This window comes from Entelurus aequoreus, linkage group LG26 (genome assembly GCF_033978785.1).
Source record: "Entelurus aequoreus isolate RoL-2023_Sb linkage group LG26, RoL_Eaeq_v1.1, whole genome shotgun sequence".
Classification (NCBI taxonomy): Eukaryota; Metazoa; Chordata; class Actinopteri; order Syngnathiformes; family Syngnathidae; genus Entelurus; species Entelurus aequoreus.
The window spans coordinates 22,997,427-23,015,890 of record NC_084756.1 but is presented as its reverse complement, the minus strand read 5'-3'; the positions used below and the strand labels follow the sequence as shown (position 1 = coordinate 23,015,890).

General features: G+C 36.9%; 1 protein-coding gene across 3 annotated transcripts in view; it reads right to left on the bottom strand.

Moving 5' to 3' along the window:
* The window catches only part of LOC133643478 (ras-related protein Rap-1A-like), a 47,809-nt gene that overhangs the window by 15,106 nt on the left and 14,239 nt on the right, over positions 1–18,464 (bottom strand). For all 3 annotated transcript variants that reach the window (XM_062038090.1, XM_062038092.1, XM_062038091.1), the window contains exon 2: positions 5,912–6,000. In XM_062038090.1, the coding sequence (XP_061894074.1) occupies positions 5,912–5,968 (57 nt within the window). In that variant the 5' untranslated portion in view covers positions 5,969–6,000. The remainder of the gene's footprint in view (positions 1–5,911; positions 6,001–18,464) is intronic.

Here is an 18,464-nt window from a genome sequence, read left to right as displayed (position 1 = left end):
CACCATGTATATGTACATACATTTAGTACATGTAAAAGTACACAAAATGTGCACATAACTTATTAAAAAAAACTATCAATATGTAAAAATAAAGATAAAGGCATCATGTAATAAGAAAAAGTGGATACTATTAATGAACAAAAACACAAATATTTGTCTTTAAACATATGGATAGCGTTAACCCATAGCCTTTTTATTAGACATTACAAATTACATGATGGCTTCGCATTCGCACCCTACCCCAACACTGTTTGACCTAACCTAATGAATAATCGCCATTAATAATCGTGCAGTCCTGTGTAAGACTAGATCTCGTAAATGAACACTATTTTTATCTATAATATTGATAAAAATATCTGTAATATACCGTAGATAAAAATAGCACATACACACACCGGACACATTTTCACCGACCCATCTGGCCACTGACTCAAAATAATTGCCCAATTATAGATTATATATGGACAAAAAGTGCAGGTATGGCTTACGGCCATCAGGTGCTATCTTGCAAAATTCTTACATTTGTTTTGATTTGTTCATCTCATGTCCATAAGGTGCATTCTTGCACAACTTTTACATCTATTTTCATTCATCAATGTTATGATTTTGTTTCTGCCATATTACTTTGTTTATAATGCGTGTGTTGCTTTCATATGTACATTCAATTTCTACTTAAGGTACATGAAACACAGTGTTATCTGCAGTAATGTTTCTTCTACAAAGGAAATCATTTTGAATGTTTTTTTCAATCAAACTTGGTTAAAATATTTCAGTATAAGTACTTAAAACATTTTTTTTGCACAATCCAAAATACCGCAATAATAATGATGACTGTGCTCATTTTGGTCACAATAACCGTGATAAGAAATGTTCTATACCGTGACATCCCTACATAGGTGAATAAATGCCACTATTTATTTTCATACAATGTATTGTATAAGTAGTATTCTGTGGGGAAAGAAAATATGTACCACAAAAATGCATGTATGCAAATAAAGACCTGCCTTCTCTCTGCAGGTAAGTAAATGAACACTCTTGGCCATCACTATATAAGGAATGTTACTATTTGTGTAACAGAAGCTATTAAAAGGTTTTTGCCTACAGCGGAAGCCACCTCAGGGATTTATCGTTTGATATGAACTGACGGCTCTGTGGGACATTAGATTAGCGGAAGACTAAAGTTCATCCACACTTTCAAACATGTCAGGCTGCCAGTCTTAAGGGCTAAGAAAACAGCTGGTTGGAGTTAGCTATGCAGTGCACTGAAAAATGTCTGTTGACAGGCCTTGTGGTGTCAAAAGAAACACTTTGCCGTATGTTCTTGATTTAGACCCATTAAAATGTCAATGAAAAACTAGGTAAATGATGATTTTTCAGGAGAATTCACCAAAAGGTGCATGTACACAAAAAAATAAAACTGAAAGGGTCATTGATTCTGAACTGGTGGGTGTCAGGTAGAGATGTGACGTTTGGGCGAGATTAATCTTTTAGACAGCTTTTTTCAATGAATGATGAGAACTGATTCACAATTGCGATTTATCAAATCCACGTATTTCTTAAAAAAGTTACCTGATTTAAGGAGTTCAATAAAAACAAAAAGCCCAAACTAAGGCTCATGACAATTTTGCAATAAATGTTTTAATGAAAGAAAAATTTAACGGGGAACTGTGATGAATTTCATCTTTTCTGACTTATAAATGTTGAAATAATGTTGGATACTCGTGATAAATAATGGCAATGTATCAAATCATAAGATTCATGCATTCGGGCGACAGCTTGCATGCAGTTCTGGATGCCTCTGTTCACGGGGTTTTGCAGTCCGGTTACGTCATAACGTCACGGCGAGGTGGAGGTATTTGACATTAAAAGGGTTCCTATTATGCAAAACAAACTTTCGTTTTTGTGTATCTATGAACCCCATAAGTCCGAAAATTTGAAATCAAATCATGGAGGCATGGCGGAGATATTTATAAAACAATATTGCCTTCTTCCAAACAAGCTGTTTGAAACTTGAGTAGTTACTGACGTATGTATCGTTAGTTACGTCAACAATATATATATATATGTATATATATATATATATATTGTTGACGTAACTAACGATACATACGTCAGTATATATATATATATATATATATATATATATATATATATATATATATATATATATATATATATATATTGTTGACGCAACTAACGATACATACGTCAGTAGCTACTCAAGTTTCAAACAGCTTGTTTGGAAGAAGGCAATATTGTTTTATAAATATCTCCGCCATGCCTCCATGATTTGATTTCAAATTTTCGGACTTATGGGGTTCATAGATACACAAAAACGAAAGTTTGTTTTGCATAATAGGAACCCTTTTAATGTCAAATACGTCCACCTCGCTGTGACGTTATGACATAACCGGACTGCAAAACCCTGTGAACAGAGGCATCCAGAATAGACTAGGGACTACATTGTCAGACGGGTGGCGGATTGACGCAAAGCTTTTCAGGTACCGGTATATATATTATATATATATATATATATATATATATATGTGTGTATATATATATATATATATATATATATATATTATATATATATATATATATATATATATATATATTATATAGTCGGACGGGTGGCGGATTGACGCAAAGCTTTTCAGGAAAACTATATATATATATATATATTTATATATATATATAGTTTTACCTGAAAAGCTTTGTGTATATATATATATGGGACGGCGTGGCGAAGTTGGTAGAGTGGCCGGGCCAGCAATCGGAGGGTTGCTGGTTACTGGGGCTCAATCCCCACCTTCTACCATCCTAGTCACATCCGTTGTGTCCTTGGGCAAGACACTTCACCCTTGCTCCTGATGGCTGCTGGTTAGCGCATTGCATGGCAGCTTCCGCCATCAGTGTGTGAATGTGTGTGTGAGAATGGGTGAATGTGGAAATACTGTCAAAGCGCTTTGAGTACCTTGAAGGTAGAAAAGCGCTATACAAGTATAACCCATTTATATATATATTATATATATATATATATATATATATATATATATATATATATATATATATATATATATATATATATATATATATATATATATATATATAGTTTTACCTGAAAAGCTTTGCGTCAATCCGCCACCCGTCCGACGACGTAGTCCCTAAGTTACTTATTTTTGTCTATCCTCTTGTTATGGGGTAGACTGGCTAAATCCTCTGCTTGCCATTTTTAATAAAAAGTAGCGTGAAGTTGTAACTTATATCAGTCAGTAGACTCCATATTAAAAGTGCTAAAAACTACAACATGGCTGACGGGATGGATACACAGTCGAAGTGGTGGCGCGTAAATAAGACCGCCCAGAAAACGGCGCATCTTAAAGAGACAGTCAGAAAGCAGTTTGAAGATGGTCTGTAAAAGATAATCTATGCAATATTTTGACTAAAGAACCGGCATTACATTTAGAATATAAATCCTTTAAGCCGAGCTATTAGCCAGTCCTTTAGGCTGTGAGAAAAATAAAAATACAAACGTACAAGGGGTGTCAAAAAATATTAGAATGAATCGCGATTCTTATTTGGAACGATTCTTAATCGATTAAAAGAAATCAAAAATCGATTTAAAAAAATGTAAATATATATACACATATACAGTATATTTAAAAAGACATGCGCCACGCAGTGACATAAATCAGCTGGGGGTTTTTTATGTGGCACTGATTCGAATGGGTGAATGTGGAAATACTGTCAAAGCGCTTTGAGTACCTTGAAGGTAGAACAAAAGTTGTGATCGGGCGACTATATGTTTATGAAGTTTATTTTCGAATGTGTCTGGGGGAAAAAGCAATGATAAGATACGTATACCGTTTTTTTCGGATTATAAATCGCATTTATTTTTATAGTTTGGCTGGGGGGGTGATTTATACAGTGGAGCAATTTGTGTGTGAAATTATTAACACATTACCGTAAAATTGAGTTTGAGTTTATTTCGAACATGCAAGCATACAACATGATACATCACAATTTCCAGTTTCTCTTTTCAACATGTTCGAAAAGGAGTAGGAAGAACCAGAGCTTATTTAATCGTACCCTTTTTCCTTTACATAACAGTTGCTAAAACTTTTGTTCACTTCCTGTACTCAATTTATTCACAATATACTCCATAATTATTTTATTTATTTATTTTTTATCGTGTTCTGTTTGTGTTGTGTTGTGTTTGCTCGGTTCTCGTATTATTTTTAACCTGCCCATTGTACAGCACTTTGGCTACCCCTGTGGTAAATTTTAAATGTGCTTTATATATAAAGTTGATTTGATTTGATTTGATTTGATAAGTAATCACAATAATGTTTCTAAACTTGACTTAAGTGATTTATATATACAACTGATGAATATGTTTTTGCTTTTTTCCTGACATATTTCAATGGTTATACATTCTAAGGTATTATCTACAGCAAATGACATGTTTTTTTACCACTTTGTAGTTCAGTTTCTTCATCACGTACACAGCTACTCCTCCTCCATTTTTGTTGGTTCTGTTGATGTAGTTTAGTTCATATCCTTCCAGATCAAAATCTATTCCTTTTTTAGAATAATATAATGGTATATATAAAATAAAAAAATATCAAATAATATTATTTATCTCATTCACGTAAGAGACTAGGCGTATATCAGCAATCGTCTCACACACACGTCAACCAATAAAAATTTGGCAGGGGCGGGTCATGGCAGAAGTGCATTGTGAAAAAAAAGATGCTACCTGCTACTACTTCCGTACCTTTGAAAATGTATAATTTCAACATCGGCGGTAACTTATTAAAACTGAGAAGGGCTTTAAAAGGCAGTCCTGCGCAACCTGTGGGAGCAGTGGATGATGGATGGAGAGCACAGCTTCACGGCAACCGGGAGAATGCGCCATGCAACTTTTCTGGATGTCATTGGATGGATCGACAAAGCATTGGCTTCAGTGACAACCGAAACCATCCTGTCTGGATTCAGAAAGGCTGGAATAATTGGAAATGCAACTGACGATGACTCTGACGTAAGCGACGTACCAATAGAAGAGGAAGCGGCGCATGGTCTACCTTTGGAGTTGTTTAGAAGCGACACAGAGGAAGAAGATTTCATCGGATTTAGCGATTAGGAGTGACAGATTGTTTGGTAAATATAGCATGTTCTACATGTTATAGTTATTTGAATGACTCTTACCATAATATGTTACGTTAACATACCAGGCACGTTCTCAGTTGGTTATTTATGCGTCATATAACGTACACTTATTCAGCCTATTGTTCACTATTCTTTATTTATTTTAAATTGCCTTTCAAATGTCTATTCTTGGTGTTGGATTTTATCAACTACATTTCCCCAAAAAATGTGACTTATACTCCAGTGCGACTTATATATGTTTTTTTCCTTCTTAATTATGCATTTTCGGCCGGTGCGACTTATACTCCGGAGCGATTTATAATCCGAAAAATACGGTATATTCAAACAGTTTACATTTTAAAACGATTAATTATTATACTTTTGAAAAGGTAGGGGTGCGGCTTCATTTTCAGTCTGGGAACGCCTCCACAACGGACAGCTTTCAAACAGACTTAGAGAATGTCTAAGCAATTGTTGCACCAAAGCATAGCATCTTGTCCACAAGGAAGTTTTTAAATGTACCGGTAGATTGAAATCATTTTAAAGATTAAAGATAAATCATTGCCCACGTTTAACTTTTTTTTAAATGTATGAGATACTGCAATTGACAAAGTACATTGTAATTCACCCAGGTTATTGAGGAGCAATTTGGGTCGCTGATTGCCATTCAGAAGTGACGGTGGGCCTCGCAGCCAAACCGGTTAAGAACCACTGCCCTGATGAATAAGGAGGTAGAGTTGAATATTTAGGAAGGAAAACTTACCAGAGCGGACTTGCCCACACCACCAGAGCCTAACACCACTAGCTTGTATTCACGCATGGCGGGATCACTTCAGCAGACAGCCAAACCGTCTGCAAGGCACACATGGGGAGAGAATACAGGCGAATTAGGATACAAGAGGACATATTAAAACGATAACACATTGAGTAGAACTAAGGAATTTTCCAGCCCGCTTCCTGAGATTTCCCACTCCAGAAAGGAAGGATTCTAGTCATTCCTGGAGGTTATGGACAACAGGCAAAACAACAATGGAGGGAACACCCATAAGTGGCGCTCCTTCAGGGAGGAGGAGGTGAAGAATATGTGACCTCTTTCTAACACAAGCCAGCTGTGGTGTGCTGGAGTGTGTGCTGGTGGTAGTGGGAGATGATTCATGGATCCTGCATATATTCCACTCAATGACACAATCAGCTGGCTTTCATGCGCCAGGGCGCACCCTGCAGACAAGACTTTTTGGTCAATTGCCTCCTTGTAGATGCTGTGAAACATCTGTGTGCTGATTTCTGCAGCAAATAAAAAACAGCTGCTGGGGGGCAAGTGTGAGCTGCAACGAGGAAGAAAAGGTGCAGTAACTGGACTATGGCTTTCGGGGTTGCAGTCCTTGGCGCACAATGTGGCGCTAAGTCAGTTGGGTTAGCCAAGTGGGTCATTGGAATTGGGCCACAGAGACCAGAACTGGGTGAAGTAGGATTTTTTGGATCCTGTGTTGACTTTTTAACATGTTAAATTAACATATCTAAAAAGGATGCAATAATTTCTTCACCGGCACAAAATACACAAACGCAGTCATTTATTGCAACATTTTTAATAACATTTTCCCAATGACTGCATGCAAAATGGTAGGTAAATGGGTGACTTTTTGTATGCCCCACTTTTCTAATGAATCAATTTTCAACTGAAACTTTTGCAAAAATGATGTCCCAGTTTTTGTACATTGCCTCAATATTTCCAGCCAGCCAAATATTATGCGCAACAAACTAGTCAGTCCACCCGTGTATCACTCCACGGAATCGTGCAGAGCCAAAAGTATCCCACGTGTTCAGAATGTTTTCATTTTTTGGTTATTATTTTGATTATCTTTTTTTTTTTAAATATTCCAGCATTTGTTGCAAGTGCCAGCACTTTGATAAGGAAAGTGAGAAAAACTTAATTTCAAGAAAGAACTTGTAGCAAAGTCTTTGCTCACAAGAGTCCTCAATCAAGGTCAAACTAAACTTTTCATTTCATTTCACCTCCATTGAGCCGTGCAAGCACTTAAGCCGACCATTCTGCTACCTTCTCAGATGAATGTAAAACCATGTAAAATTGATCTAAATTAGCATGGAGCTACCACATTTTAAAAGTGGAGCCCTTTCTTTGTGGGCATGGAAAACTGCAACAATACCTAAATAAAAGAAGTCGGCTAAATTGTGCGTGTTGCTCGCCAAGTGCTTGACAAGGCCGAGTAGAGATGTGGCATCGTGTATAAGATCCACCCATCCATTTTCTACCGCTTGTCCCGTTCGGGGTCTTGGGGGTGCTGGAGCCTATCTCAGCTGCATTCGGGCGGAAGGCGGGGTACACCCTGGACAAGTCGCCACCTCATCGCAGGGCCAACAGAGATAGACAACATTCACACTCACATTCACACATCAGGGCCAATTTAGTGTATAACAAAGTTATCAAAATATAGTACAGTTTTATTTTACATGAATCAGCACCCAGAATTTGGTACTGAATCAGTAACCATCCCTATACATAGCATACATATAGTGTGCAACTTGAAACATCTATTGCATCGTAGCATTTCTTCTTAAGCATTTCAAGCACAACACATAGGGGGCGACATTGATGTCAGCAGCACAGTAAGAAATGTTTTCAAACATTGTCAGTGTCACCCTTTTGTGTGCTGTGGTAGAGGAGTTAGCTTACAACAGGGCTATTCCACTAAAATGTTGCAGGGACCACATTTCCGGGAAGCTAAGGACCGGGGGACCGGACCTCTCCCTTCCTTATTATTCCTATTTTGAGAACCAGCATAGTCTGCAGTAAAAATACATTTTTGGTCTATTTATTTTATCAGTTATACATTTCTGTATAAAACAGCCCTGTTATGCAAAATACATGTGTCCGCTGTAGTGGATGCTAGCTTTTAGTAGATTAAAATGTCAAAGCAAGTATCCTTAAATGTGTTAACTGGTCCAACTTCTTCTATTCAACAGAAGCACTTTTGTGTTTTTAGGAATTTGCTGCAAAAATTGTTTACCATGTCGCTGATTATTTCAGTGCTGGACTGATATATCGCGGGTTTGTCTCTGTGCGATGTAGACAATGACTATATCGTGAGTATTCGAGTACACGTTCTCACGCAGTTGCTTTTAGCTGGGGGCATTACAGTACAAGTTTTTCTCACTCTTTCTTGTCTCTCCTTTCAGGCGATATATCGATAAATCTGACTTTTTTGATGCAGACCATTTAAAAAATAAAACAATCAATGTTTGTCTCCTCTTCCACTGACATACTTTTTGCCCCCATGAACTTCCGTCGCCTTTGTCGCCTCCTATTACCTTAGCGGAGACCCACAAGCCCAGCAAAACATCGCTAATGTTAATGCAAACGCTAAGGAGAGCGAGACTTTTCTTACAAAGAAAAGAAAAGTGTTGACAGAATTGCTGCAACAGGCGTGGAACAAGTGACTGCTCGCTGGTTTAAAAAATACAAACTTAATCCAGCATCTGACACAGCATCGAGTCGAGTGGGAGAGACGAACAAGACCACAACAACAAACTCAAGCTAAAAAGCAGCTTTCTGTGATGGAATCATTTACACAAGGTATGTATGATGATACCATGTATGGTGAGACAGTGAACAATGCACAGAGCGAATACTACAGCAGTCGCTCTGCACAACCAAACTGGACAGCTCATGCAAACTCTTGTAGAATTATAACAAATGTCATCATTAATATAGTGATATTACATTTGCAATAAAGTGTACATTGTCTTTAACATCAGTACATACTAAGAATACTTCATGTAAATTATTACTAAAACTATAATGCACACATTAGGCCTTGTTTATTTGTTTGCATTAGGGCTGCAACTAACGATTCATTTGATAATCGATTAATCTGTCGATTATTACTTCGATTGATCGATTAATAATCGGATAAAAGAGACAAACTACATTTCTATCCTTTCCAGTATTTTATTGGGGAAAAACAGCATACTGGCACCATACTTATTTTGATTATTGTTTCTCAACTGTTTGTACATGTTGCAGTTTATAAATAAAGGTTTATTAAAAAAATATATATCTATATATATATTTTTTTAAATTGCCTCTGCGCATGCGCATAGCATAGATCCAACGAATCGATGACAAAATTAATCGCCAACTATTTTTATAATCGATTTAATCGATTAGTTGTTGCAGCCCTAGTTTGCATATAATGTACAATACTACATTTTTATATATGGATTTATTTTATTTAAGAAAACAAATTTAAGATTGCACTTTATTGATCTTTATTACTATTTAATCATTGTTGGTGTCTCCATTGATTTACTGGAGTTTATCTGCATGCAATGTGCAATGCTACATTTTTGTTAACAAGTATTTTATTCAAGCAAGTTTTACATTTTCACTTTATTAATCTCAATGTTGGAGACTATTGTTTATTAGCATGCAATGTACAATGCTACGTTTTTGTTGACAGAAAATGATTTTTTTCAAGACAGACGTATTGCATCTTATAGGAAGCTCCTAATTTAGTTCATTGAAAATTATCACATAAAAAGTACAATTATTAACTGGTCTAAAAAGAACATTTTACAAATTTGAATTTTGCTAATAGTAAAATGCAGCGTCATTTCAATCTGCCGGTACTAGTTTTTGATCAAATAAAAGAAAAACTTGTTTCTATTTAGCTTTTATTTGTATTCAATTGTTTTAAAAAGTACTGGTAAAAAAAAAAATCGTAAATCACATTTTTGGTGAAAATCAGAGATTTAAATTTTAAGCCATATCACCCAGGCCTAATGTGTGCATTAAATAAGTCATATTGCGATTTACTTTCTACATTTAAAACACTTCCATGTGGTCTACATATTGTAACACGTAAGGGTGGTCCTTTTTTGACCAGACGGTTTTCATGACTTGTACAGCCCTTTGAGACACTTGTGATTTAGGGCTATATAAATAAACATTGATTGATTGATTGATAATGCTTTCTGACCATGTCTTCAGAATGCCCCGTTTGTGGGCGGTCTTATTCACGTGGCTCCACTTCGACTGAGTCTTTTTCACCGCCATCTCTGTTGTAGTTTTTAGCACTTCCATATACTCTGCTGACAGATTAAAGTTTGAACTAGAGCTGGGCAGTATACCTATACTATAGTTAATACCGGTATATTTTAGAAAGAGATATATATTTGAGACAATACCGCCATTCCGGTATCTTTTGACGTGCCTTTGTTAGGGCCCTTTGCTCTGGTCTGCATCTGATGAGCAAAGCACAGGGCATTCCCTTTGGCTCAGCCCCTTGCGTGTTTACGTAGGCTTATCTGGCGCAACATAAACTTTTCAGAAGAATATGGTGACTCAAGGGTTCCGGTGCAGACTTCTCAACCCCCGAGTGATGCAATACTTTGGTCACCGACTGCCTTTGGCTATTGGTGAGTGACTACAGCTTTATTTAAACATACACCAATTTGCTTGAGAACCTATGTCTCTCCTAGAGACTTTATCATTAATCTCGTCGGTTTATGTTCAGTTCTGTTAGCTACTTAGCACAGCAGCTAGCGATAGCCCCTCTCTGCTGTTCGCTCGGTGTGTCAAATTAGAGCTCGGCGAACATGGCAATAAAAATTACCACAATTAATTTTTTCATATGTATAGGTCCATCCATTTTCTACTGCTTGTCCCTTTAGGGATCGCGGGGGTGCCAGAGCCTATCTCAGCTGCAGGCGGGGTACACCCTGGACCTCATCGCAGGGCCAACACAGACAGACGGACAACATTCACACAATCACACACTTGGGCCAATTTAGTGTTGCCAATTTGATTATTATCACGATTTTGTTTTTAATTGACATCCCTACTGTTTACTACTGCAGTATCTTGTAACAAGCATTTCCGCCATGTTTGATAGAGGTAATATACGCTAACAGCTGACAACTGTCATTTTGTTCATATACTGTATATACACAATTGTGCTTACTAGAAGTGCAACGGTACAGATAATCCACGCTACGATCCGTACCTGGTTTTAGGGCCGCGGTCTGGCTTCTTTTTGGTACGTTTGAGGGTAAAAAGAACAACTTTTTTCCCCTCAAAGCTATTTTGTTTTTTTTCTTGTCATTAAAAACATTCTGCAGTAAACAAAGTATCATCTGTGTACTGAATACTTTAACACTTATTTCAATTTAACATTTACTAAAAAACACTTTCACATGAGTTCGGAGATCAAGCTGGCCCCATCCATTAAAGCTATTTTTGCACATGCCTTGGCTGAATATAAACAACTTATGGGAAAAATATGGACTTTTTCTACAACCTTCAAGCACGGTGGATGAAGAGGAATCATATGCTACTGCTAGCGACGTACATCACATAAAATAAATGTAGTTTGCACTACATCATTGTTTACATTCAGAGCAGCCATCTTTGAAACAAACTCGGGGGTGGTGAGAATGCTCCGACTTTCCGAGTCGGAAATCTGACTTCAAAGGGCGTTTTGGTTTAAAATTCCAACTAGGAACTCTGAAATTTCAACTTTCCAGTACAAATGGAACGCCTAATGTGTCATGTATCTTACGTTTTGGGCACACCATGCAGTCCGGATTTGATCTTTTGTTTTATTTTAATTTTTATTAGTCTCACTCAAACGATTAATCAAAGCAACAGAATATAAATCAAAGGGGTTTCTTTCATAGATTATTGTTGCAGCCCTACTCCAACACATGGCTATATATATAAATTATACTCTTATCTTTTATTAATCACACTATATACATTAATGTATCACTGATGAGTATGCAGCTTCCCAAATGAGGTCTCTGCAATGAAAACAAAAGCCTCATTTGATAACTAACCATTTTGCAAAGCTTCAAAAGCAAATGTGATACACTGTGTGAAGCAGATGACTCCTCCCACACAGTTTTTTTAACAGCACACTTCATCGCGCGGTGCACAAAGACTGCAGACGGCCGACTTCAATGGTGAGCGGTGACCGCGTGGTCAGGGTGTGAATAATTCATGTTTGCTAATCTCCACGCGCGCAAGGAAAGCTGTCTTTGCACAAAACACAGAGAAGCAATTGTTAAGTAGAGATCACAGATACGCGTGTGCAATGCGTCTTGTAAGGACTTGACACCCTAAGCTTAAGAGGTCTGATCCTCCACAAAGTGGGCAGACAATTTTTCTGGAGTGTTAGTTAGAAACATAAACTTAAACATTTTAAGACAACTGTAAATAATACAAAATGGGAGAGCAGCTCTGGCTTGCTCAGGTTGTCAAGGTGGCAAAGCATGCTGCCATGATACAAATACCACCCACCAACACAAAGGCCTCTTGTGATCAACACTCGCCAGTCACAACATTAGGTACACCTGCACTGTCTAATTAGGAGGATTATTTTTGGCCAACAACCACGAGCCGACTTTTAGATCCGGTCAGATTTCGAGTCCCAATCAAATACTTTACCGGACGTGGGCTCATATCAGGGAATGTCGTGGTTTGTGAAGTCCGTTGAGGCACTGGTGATTAAGGGATTAAGTGATTGAGAACTGAAAATGTTTTATAGCAAGTAAGTAAACAGAATAAAACATTTTAAAAGCTTATCTTATTAAATGTAGAATTTGCTAGTATTGTTGTAAACCAGATTTGTTAAATGTATGCTATTGAATGCTACATACACTATTTAGCATAATTAAGTTGGTAGTGCACAATCACACACAAAAAAGCAAAATCTACTACATGTGTATTATCATTACATCAGTGGTTAATTTGGTCTTTAAAAAATAATGGCAATAATATAGTTAATCTGCAATAATTTGGAGGTCAATGTATTGTCGCGCAAAATTTATTATCCGCCCAGGCCTACTTTTTTGTATTTATTTCCGTGCCTTCCTTAACCACAGATTGCCCAAACACTTTGCCCCCAGTCGCCGTAAACGTGCAGCTCTAAGGTGTGTCGTAGCTACTATCTACACATTCACATGGTCTTTGCACTGATTAATATTCTCTCTCCTGAAGTCTTAATCTACTTGCCAACTTCTTCTTTTCGCTGCTGTAACGCAGTTCCAGTTAGACTTCTGTTGAAAAGTACAAAGCATTTATTATTTTCCTGTTTGACTACTTCACTATCAAGCTATTTTAGTGCCGTGGATAGCATAGCTTGAACTCTCCTCCTCCATCTGTGTCCACACTAGATGTGCATTACATTATTAAACGTATATAAATAATCGATATTTAGACATTTGTCCATCGATTCAGAAATGTCCCCATTCCAATTGCTATACATCGATACATCATACATTTTTTTAATCTCTGTTAGGCAGTGGTATGCATTGTAACTCATGTTTCCCAAAGAGGGACCTATTATACTCATTTTTGTATTAGATTTTTTTGACTGCTTTAGAGAAAGCTACAGGATTGCTAACAGAGAGCGTTGTAGATCTGCATCATTGCCTGAAAAATTGATTTACTCACCCTCCTGTCCTTCTTCCGTGTACACCTCCCGCCAAATGTAAAACTCATTCTTACGCCCTTGGATGTTAACCATCATGCATCGTTGAGTCTGGAGACAAGTTTCCATGGAGTGCCAACCAGGGCTGCACGATTTTGAGAAAACACCTCATTGCAATTTTTCTCTCAAAAATAGCGATTGTGATTAGATTTGCGATTTTTATATATTATACATTAAATGCATAAAACTGTGAAAATAACGAGTGAAGGAAGACATGTCATGACAGTCAACAAGGCGCCACACAACACAATACGCAATGATTTACTTTCAAATATATTTGGCATTATGCAGACACTCAGATCTTTTGTCTACATTATACTCTTAAACTAAAGACATAACTGATACAATTATACAGTGTTTATAATGTAATGTTATGATAATATTTAACAATGGAAGTAACCATTCAAAACGATATACACTTGTATTTCCCATTACTGTAGAAATGTTTACCATTGTACTGTAACCATATTTTTTCCTCTTAATTTGTGTTACTTTGCGTTGTGAGTAGGGAAGCAACGTCTGTCAATTCTGTGTGTGTAAGCAAGCGGTCTTGCTCTCTGCCCACCAAGGCGAACATTGTGAAAAAAATGAAAGGAGAGCTCACTCTGTTCAGCCAATTTTGTGACTCCGGTTACGTCAATGTGAAAATCAGTGGAGAAGGAGAGACACAGTCATAGAGATATACTCTGAGGCGCTTTATTAACAAGCGGTAACAAACTCAGGGTGTAAAAACACACATATACAAGAGCTGCTGTTTGCCACAACTCATGTATAGACACGCATCACATGTTCTCAAACTTTCGCTGTACTCAGTTCACTAGTCTGCCACACTCGCAAACGTCACACACAACAGCACCACCCCTTCAAGGCACAGAGACACACAAGTCACAGATATTACACTATTGTCTTGTGGCGTTTGCTGTGACCGTTCTCGATCACCGTAGATAGCCGCTATTCTTGTTTTGATATTATCGTTTTGACATATTTAACATTTTTGCTTTTCGTACAAGGTACTTTGTTGAGATTTTTCCAAGTGTTTACACACTTTTAAAGACTTTTTTAAAATGAAAAACAAGCAATATATCTAGCATCTTCTAGTGATATTATAGAATGTACTTGTGTTTAGAGACTCTACTTCTGTCTCTCGATGTTCCTGACTAACGAGGCTGAAGCGAGCATGACGTCACACTTGCTTTGCGCTGTTGCTCTAGTTGGACTTTTTTTTCAAGCCGCCACTGTCTTAATATTTGCACATTTTGTAGATGGCTGTCCGCGGGTATATCTGCAATATATACAAAAATCACGTCCGCATTGCAAACATGCTATATATATATATATACATATAAAAATCACGTCTGCGACCAGCTAATGTTATATTTTATGTTTGTGTGGTTTGGATTTGATGTCAGTTTTGCCCATGTATGCAAATACACCGTCCGTGCCTGAAAGGTGATTGGCGGAAAATGAGGAAGTGTTGTGTGTCGGTGGGGAAGCGAAGGCTCAAGAAGACGAAAGTGTTTTCATGGCAAGTAAAACCTGTTGGAATTGTGCCGTTGTTTGTTATTATAAGATTTGTAATACGAGTTAAAAATAGCGTCAGACTTTGTGTGATATCTTCTGGGGGCTATAATGTATTGTGTTACTTTAATTTGTTTTCGAGTACAAAAAAGCTGTTATTTTCAAGGTGTGGCGGTAATAAAAATGCACTGGCGGTAGGGATGTGCGCATCGATCCTGTGTTATCGATATATCGATACTCACACGCTACACATTTGGCATCACTTTTCTGAAAAAAGTATCGATATAAACCAAAAAACGGCGTGTGGGGGGTGCAAGCATCACTTTCAGATGTTTTTGATTACTTACTTAACTTACTATGTGCTGGGACACCCCTGTACCTGGCTGAGTACAGAGCTGGCCCAGTCGCGTCACAGGAGACAGCGAATGAGCGTCGTCAACGTGCAACACACACATAGCCAGCCGACAGCGTTGTTACTTTTCCTGAACAGCAATCTGAGACTTCAGTAAAGTGTGACGTGTGACGACATATCTCGAGTACACTAAAGGTGTGATGGTGTCAGACATTTTTGTAGATAATTTTTCCAAGTTCATTTTCTCAGGGAACTGTCTTTCGTATGCAGGTTTATAGGACAAGGAAACCCTAGTTTATTGTGATAAGGAAATTATTGACTTTGCTTCAGAGAAGTGTTATAAGTTTACTTCCACAAAGAGGTTTGAAACATAACATTGTTATGAATAATACTTTTTTAAAGATTTTTCTACCAAGACTTTTTTTTTTGAGGAATAAGAAAAGTGAAAATGTGTATATTTTAATTTATTTTTCATATTTATGTTATTTTTTTTTAATTTAAATTTTATTATATATTGACAATAATAAATGTGGTATAAATGGTCTGTATTTGTCTTGTGATTTGTCTTAAATAATAACAATAGTAATAATATTTTTGACTGACAAAAATTGCCAATAAGAAATTAATGGTATCGGCATCGATGAAAATGCAAGAAAAAGTATCGGTATCGTATCGAATCCTAAAAGTGTGGTATCGCCCATCCCTAACTGGCGGCACGCTACATTAAGGGGAAACCCTGCATATATATACATACATCAGGGTCTCTGCAGGTTTCAACATGTCAAATTTAAGACTTTTTAAGACCGTCTTGAAAATAATTTGAGATTATTTCACATCCACACGGACAAAAAATACGAAAAACTAAAATCAGAGGTCCAGAATTAATTTTAAGTATATGAATTCATTCACTGCTCTTTCACATTGGAAAACAAAATGGTTGAACTAACTAAATACACCAGGAGCTTCTCTAGTGTAAACTAATTGAAAATAATATTACCAAACATCTTAACAGCCAATTTTCAGATTTGCCATAGAATTGTTTTCTTGCAAAAAGTGCAGTGTGCTTCATATCAAGTGTTTTCATGTAACATCAACATCAGCAATGGTAGAGGAAAGCACAACAATATATTGTCTGCGAAAGGCACAGTTAGCATTTCTGCTAATGCTAAATGGTTAACTTTGGTAATGTTTTTTTCGGCTGTCAGAATTGAGCAAACCTATAAAAACATCTACAGTACTACTGTATCTGCACAAAGTTGTGAAAAACAGGGTGTGCAGACAGAGTGATAGTCTAAAAAGAAGGAAGGCCATTATGGCTTGCAAGCCTGAAACAGAATTTGGATGTGAATAATGTGGATAACATTCAAATGTGCTCAGCTCATTTTGTATCTGGTGTGTATGGACACATTTTTACCTGTTTGTTGTGACTTTTTTGATAACATATTGCTAATACACAAAGATTAGTTTTTATTTAGGCATGACAAAATGACATTCGCAAATCTCCAGTGCTTTCCTCAACCCACAATAAGATTAGTGTAAACACTAAACATGCTTTTAATGCTTTTAATGTCGGTTGCTTTATAAACTTGGAGAAAAGATTAGGCATGAAAAGCTGACCTGACATTAGAACAAATAATAGAAAAAATATAATACAATTATGTTTGTTTTTTTAAATAGTTTTACTGCTGAGTACACTACTACCACAGAGAAATTAGCATGTGCTTACTATATGTAATAGTATGATTTCACTACTAAACATCTCATATTGATCTCCTTCGGCAATTGGCGCAACTTAACCCACATAACACTCCTTTGGGGGGTTATGTTTATCTTTGTAAAGTTGTGCAAGTGTTTGTGGCGTTTCAGCATCTTTTGACACGGACTTATCCCGCATTTTTGACTTTTACATTATCATTCCATTCACTTTCACCACCATGTTTACAAACGCTTCCCTCCTCGATGGCTGCACATTTGGGTACTAAACCCTTTATACGTTTCCATTTACCGGGTTCAACCATGCATAAAATTGATCGTTCAGGAGACAACTCGTTTAACTTTTACTTACCCATCAAATGCAAGTAATTTGGCTTTGCTGTGGGCTTTAGTTACGTTTTCTCTGTTGCTATGCTAACTAAGCTGTCAACACACAGCTGCGCACGCACAGCAATAGCTGGTGGTGTTCCATAAATTTTGACCGGGCAGTACAGTTAGTTCCGCTGTGTAGTTACTTTATAGCGTCCTCAAAAATCGAAACATTTCAAAGCGAGACTGAAGTTTATGCATGTTTTAAAACAAAGTAACGTCAATAGATTGAGACCTTTTATGAGATTTTAGGAGAATTTTTGACATTTTAAGGCCTTAAATTAAAATTATTAGATTTGAGACTTTTTAAGACCCCGCGGATACCGATACATACCGTATTTTTCGGAGTATAAGTCGCTCCGGAGCATAAGTCGCACCGGCCGAAAATGCATAATAAAGAAGGAAAAAAACATGTATAAGTCGCACTGGAGTATAAGTAGCATTTTTTGGAGAAACCCAAAGAAACCCAACACCAAGAATAGACATTTGAAAGGCAATTTAAAATAAATAAAGAATAGTGAACAACAGGCTGAATAAGTGTACGTTATATGACGCATAAATAACCAACTCAGAACATGCCTGGTATGTTAACGTAACATATTATGGTAAGAGTCATTCAAATAACTATAACATATAGAACATGCTATATGTTTACCAAACAATCTGTCACTCCTAATCGCTAAATCCCATGAAATCTTATACGTCTAGTCTGTTACGTGAATTAGCTAAATAATATTATTTGATATTTTACGGTAATGTGTTAATAATTTCACGCATAAGTCGCTCCTGAGTATAAGTCGCACCCCCGGCCAAACTATGAAAAAAACTGTGACTTATAGTCGGAAAAATACGGT